This window comes from Zingiber officinale, chromosome 4B, assembly GCF_018446385.1.
Source record: "Zingiber officinale cultivar Zhangliang chromosome 4B, Zo_v1.1, whole genome shotgun sequence".
NCBI lineage: Eukaryota > Viridiplantae > Streptophyta > Magnoliopsida > Zingiberales > Zingiberaceae > Zingiber > Zingiber officinale.
The window spans coordinates 131,121,779-131,141,145 of record NC_055993.1 but is presented as its reverse complement, the minus strand read 5'-3'; the positions used below and the strand labels follow the sequence as shown (position 1 = coordinate 131,141,145).

The following is a 19,367-nucleotide window of genomic DNA, read 5'->3' as shown; positions in this document are numbered from 1 at the left end:
AGGTTGACCAGATGCTAAACAACTGAAATTCTCGGTAAGTTAAGGATGATCGGATATTGAGTAAAAGAAGTCCTGATATGTTGAGGTCAACTGGATACTGGACAAGATGAGAATTCGACTTTGATAAGGCTAAAATAGAAATATTAGTCATTAATGGGGGTGTATGAATCAACCAATAGACACAAAAACCCCAAAACCTCAAAAAAAAAAAACACGATTGTTATAGTACTGTTATAGTGTTGCTACAATATTTTGCTATAGTATAGTCGACTAATGGCCATTGTAGCTGCAGCTTTAAAATTGACTGTTGATTTGATTGATGGCACCTATTGACTAATGGTTGATATCAATTAGCTGATATCGATCGAAACCGAATAGAAGCAAGTCGAAGCAGATCAATTTGACCGCGAGATTTGATTGTTCATGATCAGTCGACTAATGGTGGTCAAACAGGTCAAGAAAAAGTTGTTTTGCAGGTTTAAATGGTTGGATTCGATAGAGTAATGATTGATAGGCAAGATCAGTCGACTATCAGATAGAAATCAACCCCGACTTAAAGGTTATAAGCTAAGGGGTTTGAAGAGATTTTCGAAACTAGTTCTTAGAGGTTTGAGAACTAAGTGCTAGTGCATTTTTAGATCACAAGAGACATTCTAAAGCAACAAACAGTAATCATAAGTAAGATTCTTGTAAAGTTGTTACTCTCTTTATATTTGCTTCTATATATTTAATTTCTTATTGTATTAGTTGTTAAAGAGTTGAAAGAGGTTTACCCGTCTCCTGGAGGTATCCGAGAAGGAGAAGGCTAGTGGTGGTAAATTGCTAATACCAAGTGCAAAGTGTTGTGTATATGACTTCAAGTTTAATTAAGTATTCCGTTACACATTCAAACGACGAGCCCGCAATTGAGACAAAGTAATGAACACTATTCACCCCCCTCTAACTCGTAAAGCCCTAATATTATCTATCAAAATAATTTCATCTATAAATAATATGCATCACTTACGATAATTAAAACACACTCAAAAAAATAAATAAAATAATCAAGATTCAAATGTCAAATGCTATAAATATTTTAAAGGTCAATTTTTAACCTCTAAGTGTGCATAAAGTAAGTAAAGACTATCTATCTTTAAAATTAATATATAAAATCTAAAATTAATCAGATAAAATTTGGACATCTAAATTATTAAAAAAAAATTGCTAATTAAGTAGTATTTATCTAATTCTTAGTGCCCATACGGACATGAGTTTTTCAAGTCCCGAACGTCATATTAATATAATGCAAATGTACAAGATTCTATTACAAGATCTCCCTTTGATTTTTGCCTTTATCTTGTCTCCTCTTCCACGCAACAGCTTGCTGCCTGCTTTAGCGCATACTGCTTTAGCGCATTTAGTATCCGCTGTACCATGGGAGTACCCCTCTCTCTCTCTCAACCTCTCCTCCAATTAATAAACTATATATTTTTGATGGGCATCCCTAAGTCAATTTGACGATGAATTATAATTTATCTTTCTTCACATAATTTCGGGACGAACTACGAAAGATACATAAAGTGAGTATAATTATGTTTTACTATAATAAACTATATACATGTGACCGGTGACCCTTGAACCCAAGATAAAGATACTACGGTTTTTTAATTTTTTTAAATATCTAAGAATTGAATTTAATGGATGAATTGATCTCTTAATGGACAGTTGACCTAAGAAGACTAGATCGATGAGTAATTTATTACGAGTGCTTTCTGATTTATCTTAATGGTCGATAAAAAAAATCTTATGGAATCAAACCGATTACCTCTAAAATTAATCTACATAGTGTCAACTAAAAATAAAAAAATTAACTATATATGCGAGGAATGGAATCCATCCCTTCTCCCATGAGCTCATATCTCTTCTGTGTTGGTCTAGGGACAGGTTGGCAGGAGCGCTGAGATGAGCAAATCATCTTTTGACACATAATCGAGTCAATCATTATTCTAAAGGTTAATAGTCATATGTGATTTATTTCTTCTTTATTGATTCTATGATAAATTGATAGGGACGCTGAAGATGAATCTAATCACCTTTATGCCACCAATCAAGCTGCTTTGTCCTAGGAAGCAATTCCCATCCCACTTCTGAGCCTTTTCCTCCGACTCTGAAAACCTGTCCAACAATGACTAGTCCAATAATTTCTTCCAGTACTGGAACTTAAAAGTATAGCAGAACTAAGCTTTCCCCATGGTTTTAATGATGAAAATGAGATCTCGACTGGCCCATTCAGATCATCGAAGTTAAGAATCGCTAGCTCTAGGTGCTCGATCGTCTTGTCCATCAGACATGTATAACTTACTTTGGACAATAATTAACTTCAGCTTCTATATATATATATCGCTGCTTCTGCAAGAAGACTGATAGCTAAGAAGAAAAATATTAGCTAAAAGGAAGAATAATCAATGTTCTTAGGTTTGATTAGACACCACGCACCAAGATGCGTTCTTTTATCAAAAGGATTGGAGGAAGGGGATTCCTCCCATCCCATGTATTAATTTATACTTTAGCCTCTGCATGATTCTTGTTGTCATGGTTGAAAGCACAAACCTTAAAAATTAGGAGGGCCTTATTTAAGGGACACCCTTTTTGATTTATATATTACGATCAAAAGGGTACTTGATCCTGTGTCAGTATATTTTTACTTTCGAAACTATCTTTATTTTTGAAGTTGTTGTCTCCGTTATATAATTCATAATTATTACAACATAGATACTTAACTCTAATTAACACTAATAAATTATATTGTAACAGTTAAGAATGTAACTACTTCATCTCTGATCTATAATTCTATATTGTAACTATTAAAATTTATAGTTCTTCTAATATGGATGTTTCATCTCTAACCAACATAGATTAATTATGAAAATAGCAACGGCTATAATTATATAGTAGTTACAAAATCAACACGTCTTATTCAAATAAAAAGGGATTCCATTTTGAGTTTTGCTCATAATCAATGACTTCCTCACATGCCTGTCACAGTGCATTGGATAACAGTCAACAAAGTGACCCGGAAAGACAAGGAAGGTGCTCGGTGGAGTTGGATCAGAGATCTCCTGGATCATTTTTTATTATCCAGGATTATGTTACTTGTATTTGTGATTGGATCATGATCGTGATCAAATCGTAAATTATTACAATTTCTTCTTGGATTATCGTCCCCATCATATTATAGTTTTTATTTGGAGCGGACGAGATCGTCTGGAAGCCTTCGGTGGTGGATAAGTGGTCAGATTATTGGGCGTCGAACGAGGGTGCCCTCCGGACGGCCTCCGGCCGTCCGCTCCGAACAAAAACTATAATCTGATGGGGACGATGAACCCAAGAAGGGATCGCAACCATTTGCGATCGGATCGTGACCACGATCCGATCGTAAATACGAGTGGCACATCCTCTGGACTATAAAAAGTGGTCCAGAAAATTTTGTCTCGTGGAGTTGGGGCTGCTTCGTCCAATGGAACGGGACGAGGAGGGGCCACGGAATTGATAGAGGACAAACTTGCGAATTTGTGAAAAAGTTTAATTCAATTTGATAAAAATTTATTTTGTATTATTTTATATATATATATATATATATATATAAAAGATTAAATAAATTTGAATAATTTATTAAGCGTTCATTAGATATATAAATAAATAAAACAACTCTCAAAACAAATAAATAAATTTATAATATTAAACTTTCTAACAAATCATTTAAATTTTAAACAATTAAAAATAGCTTAAATCAAGTTTAAACACATTAAAAAAATTAAATCAAAAGTAATTAATTATTTTAATAACTTAATTCGATTTAATTTGACCGGATTAGCTTATCCAATAAAACTCGCCTAGGCTGCCCTACTAAGTACTAACATTGTTCGGAGGAGTCGGGTAATGATGCAGCGGTAAAATATTTTTCAATTTTTCACATATTTATAAGGATTGAGTTATAATTTTGATAAATTAACAAATGATTTTTTTTAATAGAAAATAATGATGCATGGTAAATATCAACCTGTCACCTTCGGAATTAATCGTACATGATGCAACTTTAAATTTAAAATAAAAAAAAACATTGCGCTTGAGTAAGGGTATAAATGAATCAAGCCGCTCGCGAGTTATTCGAACCTCGATTCGATAAAAATTCATTTGAACTCGTTTAATGAGGCTCGTTAAGATAAATCAACCAAGCTCAAGTTTCGCAATATTCTGCTCGTTAGCTCGTGAACACGTTCGTTAAGCTCATTAAACAACTTTTAAATAAAAAATAATAGTTTTGATATTGAATTTATAGATTTTCGCTCTACTTATGAAAAATATAAATAAATATATTAAATTTATTTATTAGAATAAAAATATTATTATAATTTTCTCTAAATATATAATTTAGTTTTTAATGAATATTTAAATTTATGATTTATATTTATTAATCTCGTTTAGACTCGATAAAAGTTCGAATAAGCTCGTGAGCCATGAATATATTCGTTAAATAAAACTCGAGCTCGGCTCGATTATAAACGAATCAAGCTCAAACATTCAAAAGTTCGACTCGGCTCGGCACGATTACACCTCTACGCTTGAGATATAAAACGGCAGCCTGTGTTCATGGAGGCCATCGTTGGTGGGAGTCTGCAGGCGGAGTTCGGCAGTGCAGCAGCAGCAACCTCGAAGCTAGTTCAAACTAGTGGGAGGTTGTGTGCCAGAGATGGTGCGAGGTAAGGTGCAGCTCAAGCTCATCGAGAACCCGGTTCACCGGCAAGTGACCTTTTGCAAGCGTCGGGCGGGGCTGCTGAAGAAGGCCCGCGAGCTGTCGGTGCTGTGCGACGCCGACGTCGGCATCATGGTCTTCTCCGCCCACGGCAAGCTCTATGAACTGGCCACGAAGGGGTGTGTGTTCATATCCTACCACTTTCTTAGGGTTTACTCCCTCCCTCCATAGATCTGTTCTTAATTAGTTGATGAGGTATATTTGGTTGGGCTATCTTGCAAGGACAATGGAGGGATTGATCGAGAGGTACAAGATGACATCTAAAGAAGCTCAAAACTATGTGAGTGCTGCCATGGATCCACCTCAGGTCGGTTCACTGCTTCTGTCTCTTTCTCAGTAGCTAGCTGAACGAAGAACAAGATCTTAGAGATAAATGCTTAGCTTCCTTGAAATTTGATTAGTATAAATAAGATATCTCTGGTATTTGCTTTTATATATTCCTACTAATCTTCTTGGAATACATCTTAAAGTTGCCAAAATTTTTGGTTTACTGTTGTGCTTGGTTAACTTGTCTATAAGCTTGATGATGATTGTGTAGGTTTAAATAATGTTTCTCACCTTAGTTTTCAAAATACCTCTTAGTGTATGTTGTAGAATCTTTGATATATATACAACATACCGTAAGAGGTATTGCGAGATTACAAATAATCTCCTCAAAATCTGTCAACTGTATTTTAATAAATTTCCAGTGAGACATTCTCTCTCCTCACCTTCCAAATCACTTGTTCTTTTTTATTCTTTCCAATTTTTTCTTTCATTTTCTCTCACTTTTTCACGCCACCATTATCACTTTTGCCCGCCGATGACTTCATTGTCGGTTCTTGAAATTTAGATTCGAGAGTACCTCTTCACAAGAGCTATCTAGTACTATCCATTTTACAAGGTTTTCTTTCGATCCTGGTTGAACCCATCGGCCCTTGCTCGTTCGTTTTTTTTTTTTTTTTTATCGTTTGTCGATTTAGGATTTAGGATTTAAGGTTTAAGGTTTATAAGTCAAAAACCAAAAAATAAAAGATTTGAAAAAAAATAAATTAACATAAAAAATAATAATTGAAGTCTGAATAATAAATTTTTTTCTCGTTGAAAACAATCTTAAATTAAATTAAATAAAAATAAGAATTTTTTCCCTAAAATAGTAAAAAGGAAAGAAATAAATAATAATAATTTTTAAGTAAATCAAATAATTATAAATAAAGAAATCATTTTTTAAAAAAATTGAAATAATTTTATAATTTAATCATCGTGTGTACACCTACATGTAAGGCTATGTGTACACATAGCATGATCCTATATATATAGGTGATATGTTGCACGACTCTCTATACGTAACGTTGTCCACGACTCACTAAGATATCAGGATGCCCAAATTAATACCGGATGCTCGACTCATTTTCAGGTGCTCCGACTCACTCAGTCGCACATGACAATCGTGGATGCACGAGTCGAGCAATATATCAAAATTATATATATATAGAGAGAGAGAGAGAGGGGGGGGGCTAGAAATGGAACCGCACACACACGAAGAGGGTCATAGGTACACATATGGGACTAGCTCCAAGTGTTAGCTTAGCAACATGAAGGCTATCACAATCTTAGCAAAAGTCATTTACAAGGGTACCCAAAGTCATTAGTTTCTTACAAAACCTTGAGAGATTTTTGGATTTCAAGGGCATACATGATGATGCCTTTAGAATCAATGTCACATTCATCTACTTACAAGATGTTGTGAAACTATGGTAGCATCATAATTTTGCGATAATAATAAGAGTCTTCCCTCAATAGATACTTAAGAGAACTCAATAAAGAGTCTTCGCCTACTAGGCCCATTGCTAAATCAATTATCGTTTAACTTAGAGAATAGAGTGGAAGCCTAGACTTCTCTGTTGTTCCTGCAGTAGATTCCAAGTGGTATTAGAATTGGAGTTCTTTGACCAAGTGCCTATATTTCCTAGGAACCAACTCCCTCAACATACTTATAGAAAACAATGCGTGTGTGATTCCGACATAGCATTGCTGCCAAGGTCGAGCTATGGCACTATCAACTCTACAATTCAAGCAGGGGGTTGAAGATGAATCCAAGCTATATCTTGCCACAGTTTGAGAGTTGAATGATGAGAAGGATCTTGCCAACTCCAAGGCGTTAATATCAGAGGTCATACAAGTGGTTCATAAAGTATACAAGGATGTAATGGCGCGGAAGCTTTCGATGAAGCATCCATCAAGGCATGAGATAGATCACTAGATTGAGTTGGAGATAGGTGTTAAATCGAAGGCCATGACACCTCTAGAGTTAATTGAATTGTGGAAACAACTCTTAGACGTGGTTGACTCGTGCTATATTCGCACTTCTAAGGTCCCTTTAGGCACCCCAATCTTGTTTTAAAAGAAGGATAAGTTTGGGTGCATGTGCATCAACTACCAAACATTTAACAAGATCACCATCAAGAATAAGTACCTCATCTTTGTCATCAAACATATGGGCAAGGTATCTTACCAAGTCTAACTTTTTCCAAAGCTTAAGATTCATTGTCTTCCACGTGAACATGCATTCTCAAACCTTATCACGGAGACTAAGAGGACACAAGCAAAAGTAAGTCCAATCACTCACCAACAATCAATGTCACCTATTTCAAAAAAGATCTGGAGTACATCAATGTATATCTAGGGTTATTCGAAGAGGAGTTATAAATTACATTGAATACTTTGTGAAGTGGCAGAATCTACCAAATACGAAGGCAAGTCGGATGCAATTCACCGAGCATGTCAAGCGCTTCAAGGAGGAGAATGCACCAAGCGCATCACAAACATAGGTGGGGGAGAATGTCATAGTCTAAAAATTTTCAAGCCTACAAATTGTAAGTCCATAATTTTTCAAACCAAAGGGAGAATTTCTTGGTTAAAAAACATGCATAAGTGTGATCGATCTTCTTTACATTTCTAGCATGCATTCTAGGACATTCTCATTGTAAAAGCATCTAGATATTTTATAAATACTTTCTAGATACATAATGTCAAACACATCTTAACTATTCATTTGGGAGGATACTTATAAATAACTCATTGTCTTTCATTCTCAAAGATAGAAAGTTCTCTTAGTAATCTCTTTAACTCTCTCAAGCCCTCTTAACTTCTCTAGTGTGTATCTCATATCAATGCAAATTGTTTCTTGCATTATTTACCTCTGTCTCAAATTTTATAGGATTCCGAACAAGAGATTTCCAGGCTGAAGGAAGAGATCAATGTTCTGCAAAAGAGCCTGAGGTATAACACATTTATTCCCTGACTTAACTGTTGAAGCACAAGTATACATACAGTCCTATAATAACAAAAAGTATTCCTAATGAACATAATTTTGAGGATTGCACATCAGTTGAACCTTTTTTTTTTTTGTTATAATGAATATTTATTATGACTGTGGTATGCATGAAGGCACATGTTTGGAGAAGGATGCTCTGGTCATGAGCAGATGAACCTTGATGAACTGTACATACTAGAAAGGCATTTTGGAATTTGGATAGACCACATCAGGACCAAGAAGGTCGAAAAACTTCCAAATTTAATCCTACACTAACTACTTTTTCATGTGCAATTTTCTGAGATTTTCAATCTCTCTCTCCCCCTTTTTGACTCCAGATGCAGATCATGTTCCAAGAGATTGAATCCCTGAAGAGCAAGGTAACTCTTTCATATCTTCAAACACGATCTGTCTGAAAATTTTCATTGTTTCAATTCATTGTGCAGGAGGGCATGCTGAAAGCCACCAATGAGTTCCTCCAAGAGAAGGTCTAACAGTCTCTATTGTTCTTCAGAACAAAATATTATTTGGCATCAACTTCTCTCATTGTTAATTGATTTTGTGGCAGATTGTGGAGGAACAGGGGGCTTATGATGCAGCCTCAGTGATGGTCCAACCCAAAGGGCACTTTGAGATGCCTCCAACTGCAGTTGCTGACCACATTAATGCTTACCCACTGACTGTACAGGACCAGCTTAACAATTTTGAGGGCCCTGAAACAGGCTTCTCCTTCTGAATGGTAATAAGGATAGTTGAGGGGCTTAAATTAATATTTCTCTGGTGTGCCCTGTATTTTTACTATGTGTGAGGGCTGTATTGAATAATGTGCCTCCCAGTCAACATCCATGTATTTGTGTTCTCTCAGTTGGAGTTTTTTTTTATTTTATTAAAAAAAAATCAGAAACTAAAACTTTCCTGATGCTATGGATTTTTTTCTTCTTCTCTTTTCATTTCTTTTCAAGAAAAAGACCTTACACTGTTCTTGCTTTTCTGATGCTAGATTATTTCAACTTCGATCTTTCTTTTCTGAAATAAAAAGGCTCAAGAGATTCAGGTTCCTTGGCAATTTTAAAAACTAAGCCAACCTGATGATACCTTCAGAGGCCATGTTTCAGAAGGTTCAGATACTTGATCACTCAATGGCATAAAAATTTTTGCTGAATCCTAACAAGAGAGGTTAGACTGTATCGACAGATGTGTTTTGGAATTAATCACTTACGTATCAGAACTTATGACAAGAATGATGGCTACATGATAAACTTGCAAAGTGAATGTCTTCATCTGTCACAGTTTTTTCACCCATGTAGTGTTTTATTAAATTAAATATTAGACACACAATATGTTGCTGGAGATTTTAGGGGACTTAGTTGAATTTAAAACTTACACGGAATTTAAATTCAACTTATAGTCGAAATGACCTGAGCAAATAATCTCAGGCTGTCAGCAGAGGCTGGTTTTCGTAACACAGCAGAGCTGAGCGACATGACAAATCTGCAGAGCGGTAGAGCAGGTCTGTAGAGCGGTAGAGCAGGTCTGCAGAGCGGCAGGGTAGAGCAGCAGACCAACGTTGCAGTGTGGCAGACCAGAGCAGCATAACAGATCTGCAGAAAGAAAGATCTGCAGAATGGAAGTTTTCGTAACACAGCAGAGCTGAGCGACATGACAAGTCTGCAGAGCGGTAGAGCAGGTCTGCAGAGCGGCAGGGTAGAGCAGCAGACCAGCGTTGCAGTGTGGCAGACCAGAGCAGCATAACAGATCTGCAGAAAGAAAGATCTGCAGAATGGAAGACTGAGAGGCAGAGCAGACAGTAAGGTCGAGCGAAAATTCCAACCGGGCAAGCTGACCGAGGCCTGCGAGTAGCAGTTTCCTTGAAACAAATTCGACCACCTCCGGAAACCGGGTCGTCTGTTTCCCAGGATACAACGGTCTACCATGAACTCCACCAAGCACTGATGGTCACGACGAACTGAATGGTTGTTCCGCTTGAGCAAATTTTGTACCAACCGGTCTGGCATTCGTGTGCGCAGGTCGCGCTCGCGCACGAGTCAACTTGGTTCAGTGCAATCCGGGCCATGGATTTACAACCCCCCTACGCACCTACACGTGAAAGAAAGTCTCTCCCCATGTATTTGTTCACATCCTCAATGTATGTGAATGAATATAAACCAACAAATTTGCCTTGAAATTTTTTAATGTGGAACTAAAGTCTCATTTACAATGGAGTTTCTTCTCTACCATCTTTTCTCCATTCACACTTATTCAACATGAACATGGTGAAATAATTTCATTATTAATGATAAATGTGTCGCTTTATTGACAAAATGTAAAATTGCTCAACATCAGAATTGCATGATTGACTTGAAGCAAAATACTACTGCCACTAACCTTAAAAATGAAATGACCAATCGACTGGTTAGTCAAATCCAAAACCTCCTTTACTGTTTCAGGCAAGAACCAGGCCCTACCGGAGGGGCACGTCCAGGTCCTGCTAATGGTGCAGCAGCAATCCCCCTCTGGTTGAGCAAACACCTGAACTGAGCCAGTCTCCCTGTAACTAGTGTTGGATCACTTGCTAGTTTCTCAATAGGAGTCCACAGTCGTTCTTCACAGAATTCACAAAACAAAGTTCAGTCCTTAGAGAATTTTGGGTGAACAAAAATACCAAAATTTATTTCAACACTTTACCTGCAGCAGCTGCAGCCCTTGGCCAAATGGTTTGCTCGATATCAGATGCATCAATTTGTTCTCCCCACATGCACACCTCACCGCCTATAACTCGTTTTTGTTGTTCAGGGATAGTAATGTTTGTGAGGGGTTCATTCATGTAGAACCCCTCCCATGTAGCATCTAAGTGATCTAAATACCACTTGTCCTGGTTGCTGACGATGCATCTAAGTCCCATAGCGACCACCTTCTCCGCTACTCCATCGCCGAGCCTATAAACAGTTTAAAGAAATTACAATGTAGATCATACACCATCACTAAAGCAGATTATCATTTTGTTTGGGAAAGTGAGAATTCATTTCATAATAGCTGAACTCTGCACCTTTTCTTGGAAGCATCCTCTGAAGGTCACAAGAAATATCGAATTACAAGCATGTTGAAACTAGAGTTATGAATGATTGCCCAACATTGTTAAACCTGCCATGCCATCCAAATATGAAAGACACATTGCAATCTTACTAATATAGTGCTTTATATCGTGACAAATATTCATTTTGAAGTTAACAAATCAATTTTTCTGAAGACGGCAGCCCCAATTCATAGACCTTGACGACAACTTCATACCACCATGGTCCTGCTAACTAACCTAGTTGGCACCTTTATGCAATGAACGTAATTTTAAACAATGTTTAAGATAGTTGCTTTAGTTACAAAAATGGGATAACTTACAACTATTAGAGTATGTATGTCAATATATGAATACAAACATGGTAATAAAGATTGCACGAGCATCGATTTCCAATGAGGATTATATTCCAAGAATGAAAATTGATATTTAGAATGTGTTTGTCCTGTCTAGTATCAGTTACAGAACAATTAAACTACTTTTGTAATGTATCTCTCATTTTAGTATCAGTTAGAGATGTGTACCAGTTATGAACTACAGTTTCAGGGCTTAGTTGTTTCCCAAAGTTGTCGAAAGTCTCTTCCCTGTATTTGAGAAGACTAAAGGTTAGAGCACAAGTTATCCGAATATACACCTTGGTAGACGAGGCTTCGTACCAATTGATGACTTCATATCCATGCGATATAGCTATTTTTTGTGCCCTCAAAACAAAGTACTTGTAGCCATCAGATTCAGTCATCCCATGTTTATTCAACCTGTAACATAGGTGTCAGCTAGGGCTTCTTTAAGTTGATAAAAAAAACAGTCCATATGGTAAGGAACATCTCCTGAACAAATATCTAGATTATTAAACAAATACACAAACACTTCACATGTACTGGTCCAACCCAAACATCAGGTTGTTTGTGAAAGAAAGTTTTCAAGTTTTCTTTCGATGATTAACTCGACAGACAAGAAATTAGATTGTTTTTTACAAAGAGGGATTGAAGTGTATCGACCAAACCTAACCAGTTCTTATTGTGACAGTCTAGTTCAACCATGGATGAGAGGCCGTCCTACGTAACTGAAACCAATCTTTGAGATTGCGAGCTTTAGTAGGCCTAACAATAAGTATTTTGTAATCATTATGATGATATTATGATTTTGATTTACTCTTCTTTTTTCAATATGTATTGCTTGAACTAATACAGCGGTTGCTTACTAAAGTATATTATTGCCATTATATTTGTTACCTCAGAAATCACACAAGCTACGCTAGTGCTTGAAGAGAAACAAGATTGAGCATCAAGGCAGCAAACAAACATGACCTGATTGATTTTCAATGCACGACTGATTAAAAATACAGTAGGAAAAGAAAGAAATTTGACAAGAAAATGTGACGATCGATGATAATGATAATCTGTGACTCTTTTGCTTACACTACCAAGACTTTTTAATTATATAGGTTATATACCATTCCTTTACATGAGGGGTATCAGACCAGCAACCTGCAATTGAGAAACAGAAATGTTGAAGTTAGATACTCTCTCATGTACTGTAAGAAATAAAACTATCGGCTGTATCTAAACTTTAAAGTATGTTCCTTAACCAAGTTTAGCCTTAATTTATGAGATACTAACTAAAACATAAAAGGGGAAGGTGAAAGAGGCAAAAGTAAAGAATGAATACTTTGAAAATATCAAATGCCATGAAGGGACCATAATGCACCCTGTTAGAAGTAATAGTAAATGTTCAAACTTACTTGTGTTTACTTCGTCACCTCCTAGGTGGACAAACTTGAAGTTGAAAATCTTTGAGAAATCTGAAAAAAAAAAAAATCAATCCAAAATTGAGGAAGTATTCAGACAAATAATTTTTGTTGTCTTAAGGAATCAATTGCTCCAGAAGGTCTTACATACAAGGTTTATTGGCTGCATGATTATATAATGAAACGAGACCTAATTTCGGAGAAAATATATTTTAGGAAACATTCTTATGGTAGGGGGAAATTTTTATTAAATAAGAAAACACACAGGAAGAAGGGAAATGTTGTTCCTATGTGCATTGGCATGTTTGAAATGGAAATTTTGATCCTGCAATACATGTGGGGAGCAAAGAAAATCAAGTAGTCTGCAGTTCAAAATAATGACCAACTTTGACTGCAGAAATCATGGTTCCTTATTCTTAATGAATCAATAACAAGACAATGCGAACCTCGACCAAGACAGAATTTGAAAACTAGAAAGGTGCAACAGAAAAGAAAATTAACACGTTTTGGTCATGCCTACAACTTTAAGAGAGAAAATTAGTAGTCTATGTGATGAGTTCTTTTTGCTGAGGTGGCTGCCCAAGCAATGAAGGGTCACGTAGTGTTTCTTGCAAGGAACTCTTCTCAGCTATGCTTGACTGAACTCACTCACCTTTCATGCTTTTAATGCCTAGAGTCAGTCAGATACTCAACTATTTCTTCTCAAGGCAATCGCTAAGGCAATGTCACATACCTTCTGATAATATTGTTTCATATGGAATACAAATAAATATATGAAAACCCTGAACATATTAGTGTTGTGCTAGGGCAAGTTACATAAATTTCTCAAACCTTAATGCATAAAAAACAGATACGATTATATCAACGAGGAAATGAATTTTACCAGAAAGAATTCCTTCTATTACTTCGAATGTGAACTCCTTACTGACATCAAGAGGCTGATTGCAATCTGATGATGGCCATAAATCAGGATATCCAACACCCCTGCATAACAGAAATCTAAACATTAGATGGTCTAGATCTAAAATCATATTAATAAGTAAAGAAAATACCAATTATATTAGAATAACAAGATAAGCAAAATACAGGAAAATCAACAAGATAAGCTCTCCTTTGTGTAATGTATGCAAGATGAGAATTAATTTGTATTTTTTTAGGGTATACAATCAATCATACCTTACACAGAATCTTAATATATTACAAACTCATACTGTCGATATAACAGAGGTCTGATTTGTAAAGTGGGGAAGCCTTATCTTAGAACATTATCAAAAGAGGGTGATGGAGCACATTCGGTAGTTGATCTGGACATGGAAGATATCAGAGAAATCTGAACTGAACAACATCAATTGCAGACTGTATAATAACATTATCAGATTATCAAGACTCTTATTTGTGCACAGACAATAACTCCAACTGGCCACACTCCAAGGAACATAGATCCACACAGTATTGTAGGCTGGCCAACTAGAACATTCTAAAAAACCAACGAGAAATAACATTTTCTGAGAATTGATTATGAAGGTTTCATGATATTCACATCACATTAAATTAGAATCTGAAAGTCAAATTATTGAGCTAGAGAGGAAAAATTATTAATGTTAAATATGAATGCGAGCTCTTTTATCTTAACAGCTAAAAAGGATTTAGAATTGATCTACCAGGAGTGAGAATGGCCTGGAACATCAATCTCAGCCAAGACATTTATTCCCCTTCTTTGTGCATAACTGAAATTTTTATGAAGGGTTAGCCATGTAAACAAAAATAATATCATAGATGATCATGCTAATTCACAATAAGAGAAGACTGATAGATGCATATGAAGCATTTAAACCATAAATATATATGGAGGATACTTATAAATATGAGTTAACATACACCAATGCTTCACATAACTCTCAAATTATTTCTCTCCTACCCTTCAGCATATAGCAGAGAGTCCTAGATGAAGAATTATACTATCTGTATTATACACTGGAATCAGGAAGATATGATCTTTAACTTTCTATATGTAATAGGCATTTACAGCATCATCTGTTTGGTTCTATAAAATGAGAATATTGTTTTACTTTGGAAGGTTTAGTTGCATGATGTATCCTGTTAAGGCAAGTTGCAAGTAGTTTCATCAATGTCAATGCAGAAGAAATATGTCCTCTCAATTTCGAGACTGGAACTTGTTTTTTTTAAGAGTTTCTATTATATGCCATGTCAATTCCGGTGCAGGAGGATGGCAATAGTAAATTAGAGACTATATTATTAAGAAAGAGTTGTAACTTATGTCAATTAACCAAATGCTATTAAATAATCTAGGTGACATCAAACCAAATCAGACCAGCAAAAAATGAAACGCTTCATTGTTTAGGCAGTAAATCTTACTGTACAATTTCAAGAGCATTGGCCACAGTGTACCGCTCGGAATAAGAGTATGAGCCAAACCACAATCTTGGAAATGAAGGTATCTCCAAGGGGAAGGATTGCTCATCCACAATGTGCCAGTGAAGCACATTCTGTACAAAATTTACAAGAATAGAATAATGCCACTTGTATAAGAAAGTGACATCTAAAGAAAAATGAAAAATAATAATACATAATCTTAGAGCATTGAAAAAAAAAGAAGTGCAGATATGCTAAAAGAGTAGAAACTTACCAACTTACTATAGGTCATTGAATCAATAACAACTTTCATTACTGGTAGAGGTAGGTAATGCCGAGAAGTGTCTGCATCATACAAAAATCATATAAGTATCAAAAAATTAATGCAAGAGGCTAATCCACCACTAAAGTACTAACCCATTGTGGAGGGACTCACTCTCACATATAAAGACCTTTAGGAATGTAGCACTCATGAGTCGTGGCTCCCTATGGAAATGAAAATTGAATGCCTACTTTGGTATCCCATGGCAACCCAAACCCAGCTCAAGTAAGATCCCCCAAATCTCTGCTTGACCTTCTAGATCTAACTTCACATCACCAATGGGTCCCTCCATGCATATTATGTTTATAACATATTCTAATGTATGAGCTGCCTCAAGCAAAATCTCCTATCAAAGCTTACCATGCACCAAAAATGTTGTCATCACACTTGACATTCATTAATTGTTTGTTGCTTTAAAAGAAAATTGGGCATAAGCCACTTTAATGAAATGAGAAAATTTGTAAGAAGTTCTGAACTGCTACTTTCTTCCATTTTCTATGAAAAATGGTGTAGATAGGTTCATCTTATAAAAAGTACTTGGCTAATACTTACCATAGGCACCAAAACCTTAGTAATAATTTAAACAAATACAAAATAATAAAGTAGAAATGTTCTTGAATACAACTTACCAATAAGAAGTCCACGATAAGGAAACCTTGGTTCATCAAAAATAGACCAAGGAGCTGAATGTAATTCAACAATTCTCTCATCGAAATTAAAGTGGCACAATTGACTGAAAGTCTGCAAAATCACACGATTAAATAATTGGTTAAACAAAATCAGGTGCAGTAATTCAGCAAAAACACAACTGCTTGAATGACATGTTGAAGTTACCTCCAAAGCATGAAGCGCTCCATAAACAGTTTGTGCCTGCAAAAATTATGCATGTAAATTAAATATATTTGTATTCAAGAATGAGAAGTTTACACTTCAAACTAGAATGGCTGTTCAACAATCCATTAAGACTAACAAAAAATCCTCCTAAATTAATAAACAGTAAATTAAATTGACATCCTTATAAGTTAATCGGATGACATTTGTCCTCTTTATTGCTTATGCCTGGGCTTAAGTTTGGCTGATTCTTGTGCGAGTCAGGCAAACACATAACTATTTCTTAATTAGAAGTCAATTGGATGACATTTCGCCACTTTATTGCCAATGCTTGGTCTTAAGTTTGGCTAATTCTTGTGTAATCAGGCCAACACCACATAAGTGTTTCTTAATTGGATAGTCTCCAGAGGTTTTACCATTTTATCTATGCCGCCCTGCCTAGCAGAGGGTCAATATTTATGAATGTTCACTGATTCTTTCTTCTAGGATTGTTGTGCATTGTGGAATGTGTCATCTTAATTTGTCAACTTTTGTATTAGGATTCAGTAATCCCATTTAAATTTGGCAAAAAAAAATACAGTAAAGCTAGTATTAAATTTATTTTAACTAAAAAAAGTATGATTTTAGCCAAGTTTTCATTCTTGTGACTTCGATATAGGTTTGGAGCAAACTAAATTTATAAAGCAACTATGCACTGGAAAAATACAGTTTAATCTTATTCTTTGCATCTTGAAGATTTTATTTGTAGCTTTTTGTTTCCAGAAACGGATAAGAAATCAGTTTGCAAGAACATAAGACAAAGAGTGTGACTAGAAATAAGAGATGGGACCAATGAGTTTCTCAAGTTTTTAACTGGAACATCAGTGTCAAAATGTAACTGGAACATGAACTTTGAGACAATAGAATATATAAATATGTAGTTCTCAACATGAATTTCAAGATGTGATGATATTAATGTCAGCTAAAACATGTTCATGTACCTCTACATTTGCATATATGAGACCTCCAACAGCAGGAACATCCAATTTATAGGACTCATCAACCCCAAAATTCAGCTGCATAATCAATCAAACAAATCATCAGCAAGGCAAGGATAAATATGCTCCACCAGGCTAAATTTTACTTCTCAATATATCTTAATTTGTAACAAATCCGTGATGCATGGTAACCAAAGTAGGATCCAGGTTCGGCAGAAAAAAAAATCTCTACATGAATACATTATGCCAGTGAAACGCTTTCAAACTGTTCCATTCTTCTAATTTTCAAGTGCCACTATTGATGTCTTCACTCAAGAAAAAAAAACTAATCAGCATGCAAAGTGAAGTATGAAACTCAGCATTTCAAGATTCAAGATTGTACATAAGACGGTTAATAATTTTATTTTAACAATGAAAAATCTACAAATAGCAGCTAGAAATGAAGAACAATTACCACATCATCTGCTGAAGAAATTGCGACATTTAACCCAGCGAGCACCATCGAACTTGGAACTCGGCCATCAACAATATGATTCACTTGGACCACATCAACCATCCTCCAAAAAGCTTCCTTCAATAGCCCGGAGCCGTCCGGGTAGTTGCTTCCCCTTGTCGTCAACTTGAAATCCTTGCTCAAGGACAGCGTCTGCGAGCCATGGCTCTCCGACTTGGGCATCGGCCAGACGCTAACTCCTTCGTCTTCTCCGCCAAACGCCAGCGCGAAAAAAGCAAGGAACCCGAGCAAGAGCGCAACTCCTCTTCCCCCATTTCCCTTTTCCATCAGCATTTCAAGAGAAAAGGGGCAATCTTTTTACCAAACAAAGATGGAATTGAGAGAGCAAAACAGAAAGAATGGTTCTAAATGAGCGATTTTTGCTGCATTTCGAGCAACGCGAATGGCTAAGGCCGGATTGCAAGAGCAAGCACAAGAACAGGAACGACATAAAAGGAACTGAGGGATCAGAGAAGGAAAGCAATAGACGCAAGGGGAAGATGCAAAGAGCGTGAAGAGCGAACATTGCGGGAATGGAATTTTGTCGACGACGAAACAAACAAAAAACCGTTAATAATTTTGTTATTTTATTTTTATTATTATCATTATTATTTTTGATGACACTACCTCCAAAATAAATGTTTCATAAATATTTTATAAAAATTAGCCATTGCTCACGTAAATTACGTGTGAAATATAAAACCATATACATAATTGATCCGACGGTAAGAATCCGGAACCCCATAAGGAGGGGTCAATGCCACGGGGAGGTCAAAGAGTCCAGTGGCTCGCCGGAAAGGGACGAGCCGACCGGACTCGGAAGAAAGGGAAATCTGATAGTAAAAGGCACCCTGGTAGGGACCAGGGTTCCGACGCTCAAATGAAGCAGTACATAATGACCGAGCGGAAGGACGTGCCTCCCGGTCGGCACAAGGAATTAAGGCCGTCCGGACGACGTTCTTCGCCCGCCCGGCCGGTCGGACGTTGCGGTCAGGCGGTGGGTAAAAGACGGGAACATCTTCTGACAGCCGTCAAGTCGTATGGCTACGCCATACTCCTAGTCTGACAACGGGGGGTCCTGTTGTCCCATCGAAGAACATGCTCGGACTGTAGCAGTATGGTGTCAGGTAAGCTCTCTGACAGGTGCATACCGGGGTATGGGTTGCTGACACGTATGCACCTCGGTGGACGTGCATTAGTTCCTTCTCCGTCCTATATAAAGAGCCTATTACTCCGCCAAAGGTACGCATAATACAAGCTTAGCAGCCACTTTTTCCACCACTTACCTGACTTGAGCGTCGGAGGGTCGCCGCCGGGAATCCCTCCCCGGCTCGACTTTGGTGCAGGATTGCCGGAGCTTCGTTTGACTAGCCGGAGATCCACTCCATCGACTAGGAGCGCGCCACGTGCCCAGCGTCCTTTGGTTCAGCGGTTCGGACAGGATCAATTTGGCGCCGTCTGTGGGAA

The 19,367-nt window shown here is 36.7% G+C and overlaps 2 protein-coding genes across 2 annotated transcripts; one reads left to right on the top strand and one right to left on the bottom strand.

Annotated features, from left to right (window-relative positions):
- The first annotated feature begins 4,639 nt into the window (after positions 1-4,639).
- On the top strand, positions 4,640-8,823 carry LOC121978696 (MADS-box transcription factor 26-like). The gene is made up of 7 exons (XM_042531002.1): positions 4,640-4,911; positions 5,015-5,099; positions 7,992-8,053; positions 8,222-8,330; positions 8,426-8,467; positions 8,534-8,575; positions 8,656-8,823. The coding sequence occupies exons 1-7, from the start codon at positions 4,730-4,732 to the stop codon at positions 8,821-8,823; spliced, it is 690 nt and encodes a 229-aa protein (XP_042386936.1). The 5' UTR covers positions 4,640-4,729.
- Positions 8,824-10,008: 1,185 nt separating this feature from the next.
- On the bottom strand, positions 10,009-18,375 carry LOC121977975 (beta-hexosaminidase 3-like). Its single transcript, XM_042530371.1, has 14 exons — positions 17,862-18,375; positions 17,411-17,485; positions 16,434-16,469; positions 16,229-16,340; positions 15,552-15,622; positions 15,281-15,411; positions 14,566-14,631; positions 13,788-13,888; positions 12,899-12,958; positions 12,611-12,644; positions 11,814-11,912; positions 11,682-11,741; positions 10,773-11,023; positions 10,009-10,689 (listed from the first exon to the last, which is right to left on the bottom strand). Exons 1-14 carry the CDS (start codon positions 18,192-18,194, stop codon positions 10,523-10,525), a joined length of 1,596 nt encoding a protein of 531 aa, XP_042386305.1. The 5' UTR covers positions 18,195-18,375; the 3' UTR covers positions 10,009-10,522.
- Positions 18,376-19,367: the final 992 nt, after the last annotated feature.